Below are 20,301 nucleotides of genomic sequence, written 5' to 3'. Positions count from 1 at the left end.
CTTCCAGCGAAGACGAAAGAGAAAAGAGTAGTACGCCTCTAGGTGGCACTTGGTTCGCTGCTGGAAGCTGGTCCGCTTGTTAGAAGGGAGAGAGAGGGATTGTTGCGGAATATGATTGATGTATTATTGAGCCTTGAGGGCGAGTATATATTGAGTACAAGACTTGGAGGGCAAGACGCCTCTCCTGGAGATAAGGTAGCAGACGGATTACAAATCCTAGACTACCAAATACAAGTATCCCAAATATATCTCTAACATCCCCCCGCAGTCGTAGCGGTAGCGTTGCGAACAACAGGAGCGTCGCGGACGGTCAGACTAGAGAGAATAGCAGCCGACGGACTGACATCCCCCGCAGTCCTAGCGGGAGCCTCGTGGACGGTGTCGCGTCGCGGACGCGTTGACTGTAGAGGAAGCCGACGAGTTGCTCAAGCGGATGATAGCCCTTTGTGCTGATGTCGATGTAGCCGAGAGCGTAGGGTGGTGTAGCCGTGGTCGAGGTAGCCGTGCGAAGAACGCCGTGGTCGATGTCGAGTCGGGGTAGCCGGTGTCGAGGGAGTCACCGTGGAGCCGCAGGCGCAAGGAGGCGCCGAGTTAGTCATGGGCGCAGTGGTGTCGAAGAAGTGATGCGCCAGGAAGGAGAATGGTGTTGACGACGCATCGCGCCGGGTTTGCCAACCCCGGGGACACATCGTAGACGAAGGCACGCGTCGGTGTTGCCAGCACCGGGCATGCGTAGACGGTCGAAAACGAAGTTGACGAAGCGCCGCACCAGGCTTGCCAGGCCCGGGGACACGTCGTGGACGAAGGCACGCGGCGGTGTTGCCAGCACTGGGCATGCATAGACTGGGACCTGCACGAGCTGTACGCCATGTCGAAGAGGTCGGAGAGGCCAGCAGAGAAGGACTCGACGACGGTTGCAGCGCCAATCGGCGCGGGGCCAATGTCGCCCGCGGTTGTCGGAGTAGATGAAGCGGTCGGGGTAGATGACGGCGACGCTGGTGACGAGCTGGCGCTGGACGAAGACGAAGTGAGGTGGACGGGCGGCGGCGGCGGCTACGGGGGTAGCTGCGGCTGCGGCCAAAGAAGAGCGGCGGCGGCGGCTAAGTTAGGAGCGCGGCAGCGGTGCTCGAAGTAGGCGAGGAGAACCCAACAGCATGACGAAGACCGGCGCGGACAGTGGTGTTCCTGCGCCAAGGAAGGCGGCGCGACGCATACCAAGGGAAGTCGACGCGCAGCGACGGCGGTGGACCGCGGGCCGCGGCGCTACGACCCAAAGAGGCAACGCAGCGGCGGCAGGCGGGTCGGGGCGACGGTGGGAAGACCTCTGGGAGCGGCGGGGACCGCGGGCCGCGACGCTGTGGCCCGAAGGGGCGACACAACGGCGGTTCGCGAGTCGGTGCAACCGCGGGGACGGCCTCGGGGCGGCGGCGGGGACCGCGTATCGCGACACTACGCCCCGAAGGGGTGACGCAGCGGCAACGCACGAGCCGATGCAGCCGCGAGGAGAACCATGGGGTGGCGGCACTGTGGCCCGACGGGGCGACACAGCGGCAGCCCGATGCTCGATCAGTGGAGAGGCGCGCTGAACTCGGGGACGATCTTCACGGGACCTGCGGAGGCGCGCGTAACCGACGGGCCAGGTCGGTCGCGCGGCGTAGATGAGGCGGATCGCGGCGGCGAGCGGGTGATCAAGCCGATCGCGCGCGAGGTCGGGGACGCCGCTCGGTGGAGGCGTGGTGGCGGCGGAGTCCGAGATGAAGCCAGCGACGACGGACGTCGTGGGGACGAGCTTGTCAGCACCTGCACCCGGGCTGACAAAGCAACGCCGGCGCCCGGGCAGCGAGGCCCGAGCGACCAACGGAGCAGCGGCGCCCAAGTTGAGGCAGCCGACGAGCCTGACGCAGCCGTCCCGACGCAGCCGAGGACGAGGCCGGCGAGGTAGACCGCCGGGCCGCCGTGAAGCGCGGCGGAGGCGGGTGATGTGGATCGATGGGCGGGCCGGCGCGCGAGCGACGGCTATGATTGGCCGTCGCATGACGTCGCATGGCGCGAGGCCGCCGGGTCGTGCCGATGCAGGTGTCCCGGTCGGAGCAGGGCGGTGACGGCCGGCGCAGGGCGACGGGCGAACCGACGCGCGGACGGCGGCTGGCCCTGACGGGCCGCCTCGACCCGCGTGGCCGCAGGTCGGAGGAGAGGCCGGCTGGTCGCGCCGGGGTCGGAGTAGAGGCGCTCGGGGTCGACGGCGGCGGTGGGCGACGCAAACCGATCAAGAATAGATTGGAAAACCAAAAAGAAACCGCGCGATCAAGATGACCGGCGGGAGAGAGAAAACCCCCTGAGCAAGGCTCGGGGAAAAGACTTTCTAGGGCAGCCGGTCAACACGACCGGCGGACGAACCCTAGGTACGGGCGGCGCGGCCCCCGGCGGCGGTCATGGAGGCCGACCGCCCCGGGGGCGGCGCACGGGTGCGAAAGCGGCGGCGGCGGCTAGGGTTTAGGATTGACTTGCTCTGATACCATGTTAGAAGGGAGAGAGGGATTGTTGCGAAATATGATTGATGTATTATTGAGCCTCGAGGGCGATTATATATTGAGTACAAGACTTGAATGGCAAGACGCCTCTCCTGAAAATAAGGTAGGAGACGGATTACAAATCTTAAACTACCAAATACAGGTATCCCAAATATATCTTTTAACACCGCTCATCCTCCTCCTCGTCCTGCTGCCATGCATGCCCGACCTGCCCCTCCACCAACTGCCCGCACCCGCAGAGAAAAAGACACCGGAGACTATGCCGCGACGCTGAGACCTGATGCCGCACCTGCGATCCACATCCATCCATCCACTCGGGAGGGTGAGAGGAATGGGCACCCACCACCACCATGTTCCACTAGCTCTCCCTTCCGGACAAGCCCGACGGTGTGGCACTGTTTGGGGTCGATCCTATCCACAACGTGCGTGTTCCTGGCCTCCGATCGAAAAACAAGCTGTGCACGCAGGAACAGGTGGCAACCGGGATTCACAAAAAAAGAAAAGGTGGCAACCAAGATTGGGATTTCAGTTCGGGTCTGTCTAAGTATGTCACATCTAGTCTGATCTTCACTATATTTATGGTCTATTTTTTTCAATTTGTTTTAATCATTGTTGCTGCCTTATTTATGAGAGGTTAGATGTGACATTCTTAGAAAACATCTAGATGTAAATTAGATAAACTGTTTCAGTTAGGTACGCACGTACGTAGCTGCTGCTCGTCAAGGCAGCTACATGCGTGCCACACCCAAAGCCAACGACGAAAACCAAAAGTCCTTTATCCATATCTATCTCCCGTTCTTGGTCGGCGCCGGGACCCGAAGGCTTGGGCTTTGGTGTTTCCTCCCTCCCTCCATGCTGTCGTTGTATGGGTGCATAGGCAGGGTAGGTTACGTGGATGGACGGATCACATGGACGTCCCTGTCCGTGGAGGGTCTGGCCCCGGCTCCGGCTCCGGCCGGATAAGGCGGAGAGACGCCCTGTTTCTCCATTGTAGGACCCAATCGACATGGTTTATTCCACAGAGATAAATGCATATGTGTCCGATTGTAGACGTGTGATCGAGTTTCAGTTTGAAGTGGTATCTACTCCTGTTCGAATTGATGCTCCTACTAGCTAGCTACAGCTTGAGTCTTGGCTTGGCTTTGCCCCTAGCCGGCCCTTTATTTTGCCGACCTTGGGTGAAAGCAAATGGCTGAAAGCTGCACGCACCCATGCATGCGGGGCGACTACTCGAACGCGCGCGAACACTCCCGGCCAGCCGCAGTGCTGGACACGCCGTCGTTCTCGCCGCGATTCCCTGGCCGGAACAAAGTACTCCTGATTGTAGCCCCCAAGAGCACCCGGCCGGCGAGCGAAGGGGCGATCACCTGCGCTGCTCGCGCCGATCCCGCGCGCGGCCTCATACCGGCTGCGACGGCGACGTGCGCCATGGTCGATGCAGAGCCGATCGATCAACGTGGGAACGTACGCAAAGTAGTTGCGCGGAAGCAGCGCGAGAGGGGCCACGGTGGATGGCGTCGGCGCCGTGGATATAATTTTTGATGACATGCATTAGTATTTTGTCAGTTAAATTTGTAGTTAAAATTTGACACAAAATACTAGAGAGACTTATAAATCAGGATGAAGGTAGTACGTAGTTGCTACTGCTAGTCAAGTCAGCTGGTGCATGGCACAGAGCAAAGGCAACGACGACGAAACCCACATCCATATCCATGTCTATCTCCAGTTCTCGGTCGGGGCCGGGGCCCGGAGGTTTCGGCTTTGGTGTTGTCGCACAGGGAGTTAATTGCACAGAAGTACCACAATTGAGACATCACATGCAGATTGGTACCACGATTGCTAATTTTTACGTGTCAGTACCAGCATTGCTCCAGACTTTTGCAAAAAGGTCTAAACCGCGTATAAACACGTATTGACGGTGTATCTGACTGGCGGGGGCCACCTGTCAGGCGCCGATGTGGCAATTTTTTTACAGAAAACCCCCTTACTTTGCATAGACGGCGGAGGAGGCGGACTGGGTGGGGATCCGGAGCACGCCGTCGACGGTGGTGGCGATGGTGGGCACGGTGCCGGTGCCGGTGGCGGCGACGATGGCCGGCTCGGACTGCTGCAGCAGCCAGCGCACGGTCTCGCCGTCCGACTTGTGCCCTAGCTCGCGGGTGAGCTGGAAGATCCTGGCGGCGCAGGTGGCCGGCATGCGGATCCGGTGGCCACGGCCCTCGACCTTGGTGTGCCGGTCCCGGTTCCTCGGCGGCGGCTTGCGCACCACCATCCCGCCCCCGCCGGCCCGAAGAGCTCCACCGGCTCCGGCTTGGGCACCACCATGTACCCCCCGCGTACCAGCACCGGCACCGGCACCATCGCCATCGCCCCCGGCTCTTCCCCACTCGGTCGGACCACCACCTCGCCTCCCCCCAAATCTCGCCGGATTCCGCCGCCTGCACGCGCGCCGGAGGTGAGCCGCCCTCGGATCCGCGGCCGCCTGGGCCGCTCGCCGCCCGGAGGCCCCGCGTTCGGCGTCGCAGTGGCGAGGGCTGACTCCCGTTCCTCGCGTGGTTGCAGGTCCTGACAAAAATCGCCCGGAGCTCGCGCGCGTCTCCCCCGGGGTGGTCGCGCGGCGCGGCGCTGAGCCATGGACTACGGGCCCTCGGACAGCAGCGGTGAGTTGGGGCTTGGGCGGGGCAAATCTCGCCGGATTCCGCCGCCTGCACACGCGCCGGAGGTGAGCCGCCCTCGGATCCACGGCCGGGCAAATTCCCCGGCGCGCCGCGGCTGGTGGTGTTTTCGCGTGTCGCGGGAGATGGTGGGGTGGGGTGGGGGTGGGGGTTTATGTGATTACGTGCGAAGTAAGGGGGGTTTTCTATAAAAAAAATTGCCACGTCGGCGCCTGACAGGTGGCCCCCGCCAGTCAGATACGCCGTCAATACGTGTTTATACACGGTTTAGACCTTTTTGCAAAAGTCTGAAGCAATGCTGGTACTGACACGTAAAAATTAGCAATCGTGGTACCAATCTGCATGTGATGCCCCAATTGTGGTACTTCTGTGCAATTAACTCTCGCATAGGTGGATCCTTTGGGGTGGGAGGGCAGGGTAGGTGACAGAGTAAATAGCATAAAACTATCACTTTTCGTCCTATGGTTTCAAAAAACCGCCACTTTTTTGTTTGTGACTGATACCTACCACTTTTCTCGTCGGCTGTCTCAAAAAATCCAAATCGCCCGTTGCTAGCGTTTTAAACCGTTTTCTGACGGTCCGGGCCCGCCTGTCAGGCCACGTCAGCACCGCGCGTTTGTTTGACCGTTAACTTTACAAAAAAGCAATCGGGTCCCTGTGAACTTTACAAAAAAGCAATCGGGTCCCTGTGGCGGCGTGGCCGTGATCCCGCAGCCAAGCTCGCCGACCAGCAGCCGCCGTGACGAGCTCGCCGGCCAGCAGCCATGGTGCCACCGCGGAGGGGCGGTGAGGTCCCTCATGCGCCTGGCGGCGGGCGCGTCGTCCTTGGAGTCGTTGGGCGTCTTGCGCTTCCTGGGCGGCGGCGGCGGCGGGCAGGAGGGGGGCAGTGCCCTGGGGCGGAGGCGGAGGCGGGCCCGCTCAATGTCGAGGGCCTGGAGCACGGCGTCCTCCTTGCGGGCGTTCCTGGCGGTGCTGGCTGCAAGGAAGGGAGGAAGGGTGAGGCGGAGGCGGAGAGCGGAGGAGGAAGAAGGGAGGAGGGAGGAGGGCGGCGTACACGAAGGCGGGGCCGTCGCGGCGGCCGAGGAGCAGGATGGGGGTGGCCGGCGAGCAGGGCGGCGCTGGGCAGCCGTCGGGGAGCTCCAGGCGCGAGGCCGCCCTGCCGGGCCACCACGACCCGTTGGGGCGGCGCACCCACACCAGCGGTGCTGGCCGGCGAGCTCGTCACGTGGGCTGCTGGTCGGCGAGTTTTCATTAGAGTTTCTTAAATGTTCACAGGGACCCGATTGCGTTTCTTAAATGTTTGCAGGGATCTGCTTGCTTTTTTATGAGGAAGGGACACTGACATGTGGGCCCCACATGGCAGTTAACGGTCAAACAAACGGTCAAAGTGACGGTTCATTTAGCTGCGGGCTCCACCTGTCATAAACCCGATTAATTTTTTAGCAACGGGCATTTTGGGTTTTTTGAAACAGCCAACGCTGATTCTGGTAGTTATCAGTCACAAACAAAAAAGTGGTAGTTTTTTGAAACCATAGAACGAAAAGTGGTAATTTTATGCTATTTACTCTAGGTGACAGGATTGATCACATAGACGTTCCTCTCAGTGGGTGCTCTGGCCCGATAAGGCGGAGAAGATACCCCGTTTTGTTTACTCGTTAATTAAGTATGTCTTCACGTCACTTGTTGCCACCATGTACGGCCCCATCTAGGACGGTGTAATCCACACGAACAAATGTGCAAAGAAAGACAATTAGAAGAGACCCATGTGATATAGTACACACAAGACACAACGATATATTTATCTTGGGGAGCTATCTAAGTCCAAAATGTACAGCACATAATTCAGAAAATGAGAAAGCTATATATTATTTGAATGTTCGCTCCCTGATGAAGACCACGAAGCAAACACGTCATGAGAAGGCCAGCAAAGAAAGAAGCAAGCGCGTGACTTTGATTGCCTAGGGGCGTGTTTGGTTACATTACCAATCCAGCCTGGCCCGGCGAGTCTGGCTCTAGTGAGCCGGTTTGAGGGGATTCAGGCCAAAAAAACCCTAGATGCACATAGTTTGGTTGCCTGCATGCCCCTAATTGCATGAGACAACCATTTTTGACCCGGCGTTTGGTTGTCTGCATTGCATTAGGCGCACATATGACATGGTGTTTGGTTGCAACCTGCATAAGCTGTTGTCACCACTTTTAACTAGTGTTGAGCTTATCACACACAATCTGAACATGTAGCGTCAGCTAGTTAAACAAATGACAGTTCATCCTAACTACTATCAAATGACAATTCAAATTATTAAGAGCCATTGGCTAAATAGGGGATAGTTCATCGGTGTTGCTGCTACCAGATCTTCCTCTTCCTCTTCTTCTGCTGCTGCTTCTGCTACTGATGCTGCTGCTTCTTCTTCTTCCATCTTCTTCAAATCCCGCACTGACCTTTGTTAAGCAACATTGCCTCTGCACACTCCAACCTTTTGTTCTTCCAAGCGTCATTGTCAAATGCCTTCACGCCATGGCCGGAGCTAACAACATCATCAGGCTCGACCTCTTCCTCCTTAGTCCTCCTCAGGCATGTGTTCATCAAAGCCCCACTGGAGGATCCAGTTATGCAGAATGCAACAAGCAAGAACAAGCTTAACCTGAGTGGAGTATGGGTGGAATGGCTTCTGATCCAGGATCTTAAACCTATTCTTCAGAGCTCCAAATGCCCTCTCAACAGTTACTCTAAGGCTGGAGTGTCTGAGATTAAACAGCTCCTGTGGAATCCTAGGATAGTTCCTACCAGAGAACTCGTTTAGATGGTACCTGGTTTTCCTGAAGGGTGGAAGAATACCCGGCCGACGTGCATAGCCAACACCTCCAAGGTAGAACCTGCCGTCGGGGATGTTGATCCATCAGGTCGACTCACGCTGTCACTGAGAATGTTAGCATCATGCGCTGACCCCTCCCAGCCAGCCAGCACATATGCGAACTTCAGATCAAAGTCAACAGCAGCAAGCACATTCTGGCTTGTGTAGTGCTTTCCCCCCCCCCTGTCTGCTGCAGACTGTGACCTAGGAACTCTGGCATTGACATGAGTACTATTTATTGCCCCAATGCAATCCTGAAAATGGCATCACAAGCCTGTGTTAGTGCTCAACTTGAACAATACAAACATATCAAGCCAAGAAAAGTGTATATTGTCAATGCTCACCTTGAAGTATGGATATCATCTTGGGCTTCCGCGAATCTTGGGTGGAGTCTGACCAGATGGTCTCCTGATCATCTCTCCTCTAAGCTCCCCAATAGCAAAAGCACCTGCTTGAAGTACCTAGAGATGGTATCCATTGATCTCATGAACGTGTTGTGAATAACCCTGAACTTCTGGTTATGGCCAACAACATGGAGGAACATGGCCGGTGCATGCCCGTCTTCGTCCGTCTACGCATGCCCGGTGCTGCCAACACCGATGTGTGCCTTCGTCCATGATGTGTCCCCGGGCTTGGCAAACCAGGTGTGGCGCGTCGTCAACACCGTCTTCTTCCCGGCGCACCACTACTTCAACACCACTGCGCCTATGACTAACTCGGCGCCTCTTTGTGCCCGCGGCTGCACGACGACTTTCCTCGACACCGGCCACCCCGCCTCGACATCGACCACGACATTCTTCGCACGGCTATCTCGACCACGGCTACACCACCCATTCTCTCGGCTCCCTCGACAAATGGCACAAAGGGCTACCGCCTTGCTTGAGCAACCACGTCGGTTTCCACTCCAGTCACGCCTTCCGCGATGCATCGACCGTTACGACTGGGGGGGGGGGGGGGGGGGGGGGGAGGGTCCATCGACTTGCCTTCGGATTCTTCTTCAGTCTCGCCGTCTGCGTCGCTACCGTTGTGACTGCGGGGGGATGTTAAGTATATGACAGACTAGGATTTGTCCTGCCTTGTCTTGTATTTCAAGTTGGTCATTATACTTCTATATACATATGTCCATGATGCTCAAGCAATAAACATCCATCACACAATCATATTCCGCCAATCATCCTCTCTCTCCCTTCTAACAGGGACAGAGGGAGTAATTCTTTTCCGCGGGCGTGTATGCGAAAAATACACTGTTGCTAGCTCGTGCATGCTACTACCTAGGATCGACGGGATGCCGGCGATGATGCGTTTGCCTTGTCCGTCTGTAGACGTGTGATGGAGTTTCAGATCGAAGTGGTACGTACTCCTGTTTGAATTGATACTCCTCTATTAGGTACCACACCTTGAGTTCTGGATTAGCTTGGCCCCTAGCCGGCCTGCCCTTCTCTTTGCCGACCTTGGGTGAAAACAAAAGGCTGAAAGCACGCACCCGCGCATGCGGGCGAGACTACTCGAACGCGCGCCAACCCTTCCGACCAGCCGCCGTGCTGGACACGCCGTCGTTCTCCCGGCGATTCCCTGGCCGGAACAATCACAAAGTGATCGTGATTGGAGCCCCTACGAGCGCTGGGCCAGCGAGCGAGGGGGCGATCACCTGCTCGCGTCGACCCCGCGCACGGCGGCCAATGCCGATCAATCGACGTGGGGACGTACGCAAAGTAACTGCGCGGAAGCAGCGGGAGAGAGGGGTCACGGTGGATCGTCGTGGCGCGTCGCGGTGGATGGCGTTGGCTTGGCGCCGTGGAAAAGATCGCCCCGCGCGCCGGGTATCGACGTTGGAGCAGGACCGGCAGCCCGCCACACGGAGCGAGCGAGACAGCGACGTACGGGCCCGGGAGGCCGGCCGGTCGCCGTCTTATCGGCGCGGATGAGGACGGACCGACCACGTCCGTCCCCGGCCGAGTCCTAGCGAGCTACGGTCGCTGTCGGCGTGGATGAGGTGATCCGTTCATCTGCGTGCCGTGGCTGAGCCCATCAGCAGCTGCCCGCCCGGGTGGAGTTCATGGAATCTAGCTACTTCTGTAGAGGAAAACGGGGTAAAGACAGCACCGTCTCCGTGGCGTGGAAATTCCGTGCCAGAATAATTATCAGCACAGTTTACAGTGTTTCCACAGACCACAGCTGGGACGGACGGGGCTGCGCCTGTGTCCATCCATGTTCCAAAATAACTGGACACAGCACAAGGATATATATATCAGCACGTACGTGAGTACACCGTACGTAGTATGTTGGAGTACGTCCGGCGATCGACGACGAAGGGTGACGCTGCGGCCGGGCACGGTGGGAGGGCAGTATCGTCCTCTCATCAATCTGGTCCCGTCATGAGCAGTTATCTCCCTTTGTTTCTTTTTTTACTCCACATATAAAGATTTGTCTCGAGTCAAACATCATAAACTTTGACTAAATTTATGTCAAAAATAAAGTTGTACAATATGGAAGTTAATTTCATAATGCATCCAATGATGTTGATTTTGTATTGTGAATGTTGAATTGGTAAAACTTTACGAAAATTTACTTCGGGCCATTCCTATATACAGAGTAAAAAAATAAATGGATGAAGTACATGCCACTCCCTTCCGCTTGCAATTCATGTTTAAGTGTTAACCCATCCTAAACGAACCGAACGACGAACGGATGGTCGAGATCGAGCCAGTGAAATGAACTCACACCCACGACGAGGATCCACCTGGCAAATCTTTCATGCGTGTTTCTGTGTTAATTTGCCTCTGAAAATACTGTACTAATCTTTTCCCATAATCATACTAACAAAATGTGCTTGGTTAATTGGCCTATTCTCGCAATGAACATATCAATGGCATGGCTTCGATAGTTGTACTGCACGTGTACGTGGCTACCACGTATGCATGCATGCATGCCGATGTGTACGTTCCCAGTTCGTTTGGCTAAATAGACGTACGCGCAGTACGGCAGGGCGGCCCATGGGGTGTCCAAAAGTATTACAATTGTTCTAGAAAACCTGTATATAGAGTATCATACGAAAATTCCACATCTAGGAAAGAAACCTACGAAAATTGCCCTACGTGATTACCTGTCCAACTCTCATCAATCTCTCACCCTGAATTTCAGGGTGGGCCTCCCTCCCCTCTAATCAAAAATTTGCCACCTAATCCTCTACGTAACTATTGTTCGTAGGTGTAGCAAAGCTTCTGAAGAGAGGAGTGTCATTTTGCACTAAGCGATTTTTAGTACTCCCTCTGTCTCAAAATTCTTGATACATCCGTACAAATTTAAGACAAGAATTTTGGGACGAAAGAAGTATATGCTAGTACAAGTCAGATCCTCGTCAGTGTAAAGCTGTCATCACGGGCATGATCTCCCAGTTGCCGATGGCGTGACGTAGAATACACATTTGTTTTATCCATCCCGATCTTATCTGGATACCAAATTTTACGCAGCAGAGGCTAATCTAGTTCCTTCGTGCATGGATGCCATCGTCAATTGTTGTAATTAAAAGGCAAGCTACAACACCAAATAAACAAATAAATGGCAAGCTAGGAAAATTTTGCCCTTGGATCAAAATGAAGTAGCAGCGGCCCAAAATAATTTGGAAGCATCCCAAAAGCATCGTTCAAATCACGCTGAGGATAACACCAACGGAAAACCAAGCCAGCAGCTCTTTCTCCTTTCCGAGCAAGGTGCATGCATGCATACACAGCTGCACATGCACATGCTTTGCGCTTTTGCTGGCAGCATCGCCCGAACCCACGATCGAGCAAGCGTCCATCCATCGGCAAATCGATCTGACCTCGGAATCACTTGTCAGCAGGCAGGCAGGCACTTGCCGAATATTTCCGACTCATGGAATGGAATGGAATGGAATGGCATTGAGAATCTGCGGCTGCTTTTTGAGCTTTGGTTCATACACGGATGGATAAACCGCACGACAAAAGGGAGGCGCGACCCACCGTGCAACCTCTTGATCAGTACCGCAGCGTGCAACCGCCGCGGCGTTTCTTCTTCCACGGCGGCCTGGCATTCAACAAATCAACAGGGTAAGAACAAGTCATTAGCACGTCAAGTTCACATGTAGAGGAAACATATGAGGTGGAAATGCCCCTCGACGTGCCACATTGATGCAAGAGAGGAAGAAAGAAAAGAGGAAGCTTGTGCTCTACCCAATCGATCTGGCCCTTCCAGACGGCAGCCAGCTTTGCACTGAATTCTCTATACAGCACCAGCATCCTCCTCCTCCACTGAGGCGCCTCCAGCTTAAGTACTTAACCCCCCGAAAAGAAGGCATTAGTGTTAGCGCACGCGCTGCTCGCACATTAGATTGGGACAAACAGAGGCCTCTCTGTCACCAAGAGTACGCAGCCAGAGTGCTTGGCTGGGTGCCTTTCCCTCCAATGGCAGCAGCTCAAAGAGGAGAATCGTTGGGACCTCACTTTGACAAAACGCACCTGGGATCGGAGCTTGGAAGGGCGCGCGTCCATACGAGATCTTCTGCAATATGTTCTGATGCCCGATCTTGTTCCGCGGCACGCCTCTCCGTCCTGTCCTGTCCTCCTTGTCATGCTATGATTTGCGGAACCACTCCTCAGTTAGTTCGGGGCCTTTGGGTTAACAAGTACTCCTATCAGCAAATTGTGCTAGTCTGCTCTGATGATGGGCTGCTTGCTTGGACCTTGCAGAAGCTCCTTTGATCTTTGATGCCTGCATCAACAAGGAAGAAAGTTAATTTGAGCACTGTGTACTTCTGTAGTGGCGGGGCGATCAGACTGAATTCTTAATGGCGGGCTGAACTTTCTTCTGTCAGGTGTTACAAGTTCATCTCATTTCAGTACTTAGTATAGCAGCTTGTAAGCCTGTTTGCCATGCAGTTTGAACTCATGCTCAAACCTGTGGATGCAAGGCAAAGGAGACAGTAGTAAGCACAAGGACACAGCGACAAATTATAACTTCCCAGTGCTGCTACTATGTGCGCACCAGTTTCTCCATTCGTATAATTAAGCAGCAAATTTTGGAATGAGGCCATCTTCACAATGAGAGTGAAATGTGGCAGTTGAAGAACAAGGGCATATGACAAACAAGTGACTGCCGATTTTCTAATGTTTACAGAGCTCAAACATTACAATTTACCAGAATAATAACGCCAATTTCTCTTGCCGCAGTTCAACTGAGCTCAGCTTGAAAATAAATAAAAAACTTTTTCCCTTGACAAAATTCCCTCGAATGCTAACTTATCATCTTGCCTCCTGCAAATATGTCAACTCTGAGTCTCTCTCTTATTACACCAGAAAAACGAAAAAGGAATGCAAATAAAGATTCGATACCACTGTCACTTGATCAGGCATTGTCTTCTACTCTTATCATCAATGGACTCAGCAATTCCAGTTACTACACTCATACATGAGTAGCACTCTGGGTGACTATACAAGAGCAAGGGCTCTCTGTGTTGATGTATTCAACCTCGAAACACTGTAATGGTGCACCCAATTCAGCACTAATCAGGAATTTGCCGAAATTGCCAATTCAGCATCAATCAGGAATTTGCCGAAATTGCCGGTTGTTCAGCTGCTGCTCGAACCGGAGACAAGATTCAGCCCGCATCTCTGTGATCATCATGTCGTTCTCCGGTGCTGGATAGTAGTCCTCCCTTAGCTGCACGTCCCTCAAGTTTGGCATTTTCTGGAAGAAGCTCATGAAGTGCTCGTGTGTGGTGCCATGGATGAAGAGCTTCCTGAGTCCGATGGAGTGCTGGAACAATGCGACCGCTGGCAGTGACAGGCTCCGGTGGTTCACATCCTTGTCTTGGGGCGGCCAGTAGTCCAGTTCATACAAACTCAGCAATGACTCGATACCGCTCAGATAAAACCGCTCCCACTGTGAAAGATCCATATGCCCCGTTGGCGCGGTGAGTGCATAACCCACCGCTTCGCTGAGGTCCAGTTTCATCTTGGCCAACGCCTGGAAGGCTCCAAGGTCGCTTAAGCCAAAAGCTGACCCATGAAATGGACGCGGACAAGTCCGAAGATCGCCCTCCACCTTAATCGAGATCTTCTCAAGAACAGGGCAGCTATCGAGCCCGGCAGAAATGAGCGGGGAGAGCAGCTGACCAGCAGGGCACCAAAGGGAGAGTGAGCGGAGCATTTCCCAGCTTTCATAATTATCCATTTCCAAGTAGGAGAACCTGCATTTCTTGGGCGCGGACTGGTACGCCATTTCACTAGGCTCGTCATCCTCATGATCACTTCCGGTTGTGCCATTGGCCACGCAGCTGGAGCTGGGCTGTTCAACCTCCTCCCAGTCACAGTTGATCTCAAGGCTCTCAATCCGATCGCGGATCGGGTTCAGAGCAGCAAGGCATGCTGCAGTGTGCAGAAACCGGCAGTGCAGCACACTGACCTCCTTCAATGTCGGCCGGAGCGCCACAGCTAGCCTCCTGATCCCATCTGACGTGACAAGGTTACATCCTTGGATGGCAAACTTGGCAAGCCTCCCACAGCCACGGCCGATCGCCGCAAGGCTGGCGTCGGTGAGATCCTCGCAATTCTTGATGCAGAGCAACTCCAGCCCGCCGCACACGGCGACGCCGTCGAGATGCAACCAGGCGGCCTTGCACAGCCCCTGGAAGCACCCCAGCGTCAGGACCTTGATCCGCGGGCACCTGCGTGCGAGCTCCTCCATCGCCGGAGCTGCCTCGAGCACATTGTGCTGGAGGTCCAGCGTGAGGTCCTCCAGCCCAGGGAGCGCGGCAAAGAAGGCGACGAGCCCCACGGCGGTAATGCCCGCCTCCTCCCGCTGGCTGGTGGACGCCGGCTCGAAGGGCTCGCTGAGGCGCAGGACGGTGAGCCGGGGGCAGCTGACGGCGAGCGAGCGCAGCGCGTCGTCGCCGACGTGGTCGACGTAGCGGGGGTTGAAGACGCAGGGCGCGACGAGCCTCCGGAGGCCGGGGCAGGCGGTCGCGATGGCCCCGAGCTCGGCGGCGTGGAAGCCGTTGGAGGCGCCGGCGAGGCCGAGGTCGAGGTCGGTGAGCCTGGCGGCGGCGGCCGGGTGCGCGTCGAGCGCCGGCACGACGTCCTCCGTCCAGCAGTAGAACTCGGAGAGGTCGAGGGCCGCGAGTGCGGGGCAGGACCCGAGCAGCGGCTCGAGATCCGCGCCGCCGGGGAGGTCGAGCGGCCGCTGGTGCCAGCGCACGAGCTTGACGGCGCGGAGCGTGGCCCGCCAGCAGGGCGCGAGGCTGGCGAGCGTGGAGGGGTCGCGGCAGTAGACGGCGAGGCGGGCCACGGCGGGGAAGTAGGCGGCGAGGCGCGCCGCGACGAAGGCGTTGCGCTCGGCGGCCTCCTCCGGGCTGAGCGGGAGGTGGTTGGAGGAGGCGGAGGCCGGCGCCCCCGCGACGCGCGAGGCGGACGAGAGCAGCGGGTGGCCCCAGGGCGAGGCGAGGGAGAGGTCGAGCCGCTCGAGCGCCGGGAAGCAGAAGGCCGGCGGGAGCAGGAGGAAGTCGGGCGTCCTCGGGTCGCCGCGGAGCGCCATCGCGGCCCGCGTCGCCCGCTCCGCCGCCAGCAGCCGGCGGCAGGCCATGGAGGCCCGGTGCCGCGAGCGCGGGTCGTGGAGGGAGCCGAGGATGAGCAGCAGCAGCGGCTCCGGCAGGTCCAGCAGCGCCGACGCCGCCCCCGCCGCCGCCACGCCCGCCTCCGCCGCCTCCGCCATGCCGCAAAGCTTCCGGCTTTCTTCTCCTCCCGCCGCGGGGGCTCGTCGCCGCGGGCGGAGGACGAGGGGACGGATTTGGGGAGGGGACGGAGGAGGGAGGCGTGCACAGGGAAGTGATATACTCGACAGCTCCGCCTCCGCTTTCCTTTTCTTCCCCGCTTTGCCCTTTCTTTTTTCTCCCCTCCCTCCCTCGCCGGTTTTATCCTCTTATCCCCTTCGTATATTGTACTCCTCCTCCTGCTGCCATTGTTTTATCCTTTTCCGCTTTTTGTCGCCGCAAAGCGCGAAGCTTTCTCGCTCGCGCTCTCCCGGCTCGACAGCGCGGCGCGGCCGCGTCGTCGGATGCGCCACGTGCTGCCGGCCGTCCACCGGGCCGTCTCGCGCGGGGCGCGGGCGGCGGCGATGGGGTCGTCGGCGGGGGCGGGGGCGAGGGACCCGGGCGGGAACCCGACGGTGGGGAGGCTGCGGGAGATCTTCCGGGGCGGCGGCGACGCGGCAGGTGAGTGAGGTCGCGCGATCTCTGGATTGATTGGTTGGGTGCTGCGGGTCGCTGTTGGGTGGGTGGGGGAGTTGAATGAATGAATGAAGGGGGTGTGCTGCTGGTGGTTTCTCGTCCTCGTCGAGGTCCAGCGATCTCGTCTCGTCTCGTACCTGGTGGTTGGCGCGATCGGCTAGCTGTGTGTGGGCGGCTAGTTGGTTGGAGGCGGTGACCTATGCATGTTTGGTAGCCGATTAGGCAGGTGTCAATGTGTGAAAATTGGATTATGGTTGGAGAGTTTCTCAGATGGGGGTCGCAGGTCAGGGGAGAATCTTCACCCATTTCATTGAGAAGCAATTCAGAAATACGGAAATAATACGGTAGACCGATCGATGGAGGAATCAGCTACATGCTTCACCAAACAAAGTATGAAACCGGGCTAACCCATAACAGAATGAGGGGATTTTCACTTCACTAGAGGGTAAAGGGTGTATGATTGAGATGCTGCGTATAGTGGATCATTGCAAAGCAGAGAAATGCACTGTCGGCTTAATGTGTCATGGTGCCTAGTGCCATTGCTTGATTTGCTTTTCGGTCCGGCATTGTGTTAGTTTTCTGTCTTGTGGAGTAATTTCCCTTGCTCGTTTTTGGTTGTTCATTCTTGGCTGCTGCTGCTGGTCAGATGGCTGGGAGAAGTCCTGGGAGACTGGCGTAACCCCGTGGGATCTGGGGAAGCCGACGCCTATCATCGAGCATCTCGTTAAATCAGGAACTCTCCCTAAAGGAAGGGCGTTGGTCCCGGGATGTGGCATGGTATGTTAAACAGAGGACATTTATCATCTGCCTCTGTCCGAACACTTATGCCTTTCCCTTCAATCTGTACAATTTTCTGTCTACACCTACACCTACAAACCCAAGTGATATCCGTTATATGGAATGAGTCATCTAAGTCTTCACAAGATTTAAAAGAAATCTAATGGTAATACCAAGTTTCTTGCTAAGGAAAAATTTCAATAATAATGTGGTGATCAATTCCTCAAAAAAATTGGTCGCCAATTAAACATTCAGTTTTTTCACCATTTGATAAAATAAAAAAAGTCATCACTGCCCCTAACCACGTGTTCTACTTCTTTAGCCTACTAAACATATCAAATTTGTTTACACAAAGAGCAATTGTCGTATGCATGAACTAGTGGGGAGAATATATTTTTTTTCTATGGAGAGTCCTGGGTGCGTAATGTGGCAAATAAACCAATTTTTTTTAAGAATATGACAATTAAACCAAAATTTTCAACTTGTAATACAAAATACTTTTAAGTAGTTACCTGGTTCATGTCTATCTATAAGATCTTTTTGCAATACTAGTAGGAGGATTCTGCTCCAATTTCCCTTGCAACACCTTCCCATCAATCTTTTCTGATTGAGCTACTGTATAACAGGGTTATGATGTGGTTGCTCTGGCAAGCCCTGAGAGATTTGTCGTTGGCTTAGAGATTTCTAATATAGCTGCTGAGAAGGCTAAGCAGGTGAGATGTAACTGAGTAAGAGCTTGATTGGCAGCTAAGGTGAGCTTATAACACAATGTTAGTTGCTTCTTTTAATGTTTTTTTGGTCAATTTTTCTCTGCAGAATGATGAATTGTCATGTAAACATGCTTGATACCTTATCTAGAAAAAAGAATTATTTCCAAAGTGGTTCAGGTCCATTTTGTGCTGGGAAAGATTAACCGTGTTTCTTGGAAGCAAAAGCTTATATGCGGAGCATGGTTGTGTTTGATTTATGTCACGGGGCAAACTATCTTCAAAATAGGAAAAGGAAACCACGTGTGAAGCTAATTACAGCAGGCAACCATATATCTTCTAAAATGATGACTGGCTAAGGATGCTACCTCTAATTTTTACATTTTTACATTTGTACTCATGAATTCTAAATTTCTAATGCAATATTGATTATGATGCCAACTGAACTCAGCTCTTGGTATTTGGATTGAATTGGTGTTTTCATAAGTAATAATCATAACCGGGAATAAATATAATGTACTATTACCATTTATCTGAAAAAACATCTTGTTATCCTAGGTACCCTTTGTGGTGCTAAAACTTATATACATTTAATCGTTTTCCCTGTTGATGTACCAGTGGTCATCATCTTTGCCAAATGCAGATTGGTTTGCTTTTCTGGTTGCTGATTTCTTCAAGTGGAGACCAAGTGAACCATTTGACCTCATTTTCGATTATACGTACGTGTCAATTTATCTTGCTTATTTGTTGTTCTGGAGGCAGTTTAGATCACCTTTATTAATTCACACAGGTTCTTTTGTGCACTTGATCCGAGCATGAGGCTGGCTTGGGCAGAGACAGTTAGTCGCCTTCTGAAACCAGATGGAGAGCTTATTACCTTGATATATTTGGTGAGGACAGAATCTCTCTATGCTTCTTGTTTACTTTTGCAATAGAGATTTTATTCTACTTATCATATGATGTTATGATATGCTGAACTGAACTCTAAAAATGTGAACCGGTTGATTTACCTTTATAAGATTTCTATGCTGTTCTATGTTATAAGAATAGCCTAATCCTAGAGGATTGTGGTGGTATTGCTGTCCTTCTATCAAGGATCATGAGTAGATAGTGTAGTCATAGGTAACAACTGGAACTCGCTACTAAATTCACAGCAAGTCAGCAACTATGACTGCAGCAAGTTCTGAACTCCGAAGAAAGCAAATAGAATCTAGGTATCATAGTAGAGCCAAATTCTTATGAGTAATTACCTGTATAGTTTCCTGGACCTTTGTTCCGGAGAACTGCAAGATGCAACAATACGTATCAAAGGGCATTGGATGAATTGATTAATGTGGGGTCCATAGCTTGGTGTGAATCCGCAGCCAAGTCTGAGCACTTGACGCGCAAATCCACCAACCATCTTATCGCAGTTTCCTCATTTCCTATCCTTATGAAACCACATGTTTTCATGACCTTTGGTGTATACGACACCCTTTAAAAGAATCGGTATGCCTACTCTTCTTAAAGCTAATGCTGACATTTGATAAAGACATGCTAAAACCTCCCATGCTGTCGTTCCAATGTGTTTTGCTTTGACACTTCGGAGTCAGACAGACACTCAGTGCTCTTATAGAAAACACACACAAATTCGAGGTGCCTACTCCAATGTCCATCGTTGATTGAAACAAGGGGGAGTTGATGCACATATTTAATCAGTACTAAGCACCAAAATTAATCTGGATAGGTGCATGAACGTGACCGGCTTCTTCCGATGCCATCACATTACTTTGTTCACAACTGGAGGGCACTGCATATAATATTTCTTCTTACAGATCAGCGATCAAGAAGGGGGGCCGCCCTACAATAATACAGTTGCTGAGTAAGTATGCATGCATGTCCCGTCCCTATAGCGAAAGAATTAATTTCCAGTTGAAAAGCTCGGGTTTTTCTCGGTGATGACGCAGCTTTGTGTAGGACAGAAACCGAAATGTTATCCTGCCTTCATTATTGACCTGATAGCTGTTCTTTTGTGAAACTGCAGCTATCAGAAGGTGCTGGAGCCGCTGGGTTTCAAGGCTGTTTGTATGGAAGACAACGAGCTCGCTATTAAACCGCGCAAGGTACATCCTACACGCTACTGTTGCTTTTCCTATACCGAGTTATCTCCGGAAAAAAAAGAGTTATCTCCTGAACGCTTGCTCCCCTTGTCGGCAGCTATGTTGGAGCTATGGTCCCTTCTGTTCATGTCTTTGATCTTTCACATGCTTTCCATTCCAGGGTGTCGAGAAACTTGGAAGGTGGAAGAGATGCGGCAGGCCGCAATCTTCTTTGTGAGCATATATGAAGGCCTTGCTGTATAGTTTGTATACACTGTGTATTGTGTTGGCTGCTGTGCGCAGTTCGTGATGTGCACTTCCTGAATGATGCATGCGTGATGTGCGATTTACTGCCTCCGTCGGAGATGAATCGGCCGTGTGAAATTTCCGTGTGCTCTAAATGAGCACCGTATGGTATGGTGAGATGCTGTGTGTGTTTTAA

At 53.8% G+C, this 20,301-nt stretch overlaps 2 protein-coding genes and 1 pseudogene across 6 annotated transcripts; 1 reads left to right on the top strand and 2 right to left on the bottom strand.

The window, feature by feature from the left end:
* Positions 1-4,367: 4,367 nt before the first annotated feature.
* LOC109745865 (uncharacterized) lies at positions 4,368-5,294 on the bottom strand (annotated as a pseudogene).
* A 6,311-nt stretch (positions 5,295-11,605) lies between these two features.
* Positions 11,606-15,836, bottom strand: LOC109745861 (F-box/LRR-repeat MAX2 homolog). Of its 3 annotated transcripts, none has more exons than XM_073504822.1 (5): positions 13,407-15,836; positions 13,213-13,328; positions 12,534-12,972; positions 12,249-12,349; positions 11,606-12,102 (listed from the first exon to the last, which is right to left on the bottom strand). In XM_073504822.1, exon 1 carries the CDS (start codon positions 15,781-15,783, stop codon positions 13,612-13,614), a length of 2,172 nt encoding a protein of 723 aa, XP_073360923.1. In that variant the 5' UTR covers positions 15,784-15,836; the 3' UTR covers positions 11,606-12,102; positions 12,249-12,349; positions 12,534-12,972; positions 13,213-13,328; positions 13,407-13,611. The 3 variants fall into 3 exon arrangements, with proteins under 3 accessions (XP_073360923.1, XP_073360922.1, XP_040251861.1); XM_073504821.1 differs by having other exon boundaries at positions 12,534-12,786; XM_040395927.3 differs by having other exon boundaries at positions 12,249-12,972.
* Positions 15,837-16,020: 184 nt separating this feature from the next.
* LOC109745862 (probable thiol methyltransferase 2) lies at positions 16,021-20,301 on the top strand. 3 transcript variants are annotated; one of them, XR_002228665.3, is made up of 8 exons: positions 16,021-16,282; positions 16,944-17,074; positions 17,701-17,787; positions 18,400-18,500; positions 18,572-18,671; positions 19,508-19,642; positions 19,805-19,883; positions 20,041-20,301. XR_002228665.3 is itself a non-coding variant. In XM_020304980.3 (8 exons), the coding sequence occupies exons 1-8, from the start codon at positions 16,126-16,128 to the stop codon at positions 20,095-20,097; spliced, it is 759 nt and encodes a 252-aa protein (XP_020160569.1). In that variant the 5' UTR covers positions 16,021-16,125; the 3' UTR covers positions 20,098-20,301. The 3 variants fall into 3 exon arrangements, 2 of the variants coding, with proteins under 2 accessions (XP_020160569.1, XP_020160570.1); XM_020304980.3 differs by having other exon boundaries at positions 19,596-19,642; XM_020304981.3 differs by lacking the exon at positions 19,508-19,642.

The sequence above is a fragment of the Aegilops tauschii genome, chromosome 7, assembly GCF_002575655.3.
Source record: "Aegilops tauschii subsp. strangulata cultivar AL8/78 chromosome 7, Aet v6.0, whole genome shotgun sequence".
Taxonomy (NCBI): domain Eukaryota; kingdom Viridiplantae; phylum Streptophyta; class Magnoliopsida; order Poales; family Poaceae; genus Aegilops; species Aegilops tauschii.
Note: the sequence above shows the minus strand (reverse complement) of the source record. Positions and strands in the feature narration are given on the sequence as shown.

Bases quoted from the DNA above. Each gene is read 5' to 3' on its own strand.
- LOC109745861 (XM_040395927.3), bottom strand. From the start codon at position 15,783: ATGGCGGAGGCGGCGGAGGCGGGCGTGGCGGCGGCGGGGGCGGCGTCG.
- LOC109745862 (XM_020304980.3), top strand. From the start codon at position 16,126: ATGCGCCACGTGCTGCCGGCCGTCCACCGGGCCGTCTCGCGCGGGGCG. The intron at 18,501-18,571 runs GTACGTGTCAAT...TAATTCACACAG, and splicing joins GACCTCATTTTCGATTATAC to GTTCTTTTGTGCACTTGATC. The intron at 19,884-20,040 runs GTACATCCTACA...TTTCCATTCCAG, and splicing joins TCGCTATTAAACCGCGCAAG to GGTGTCGAGAAACTTGGAAG.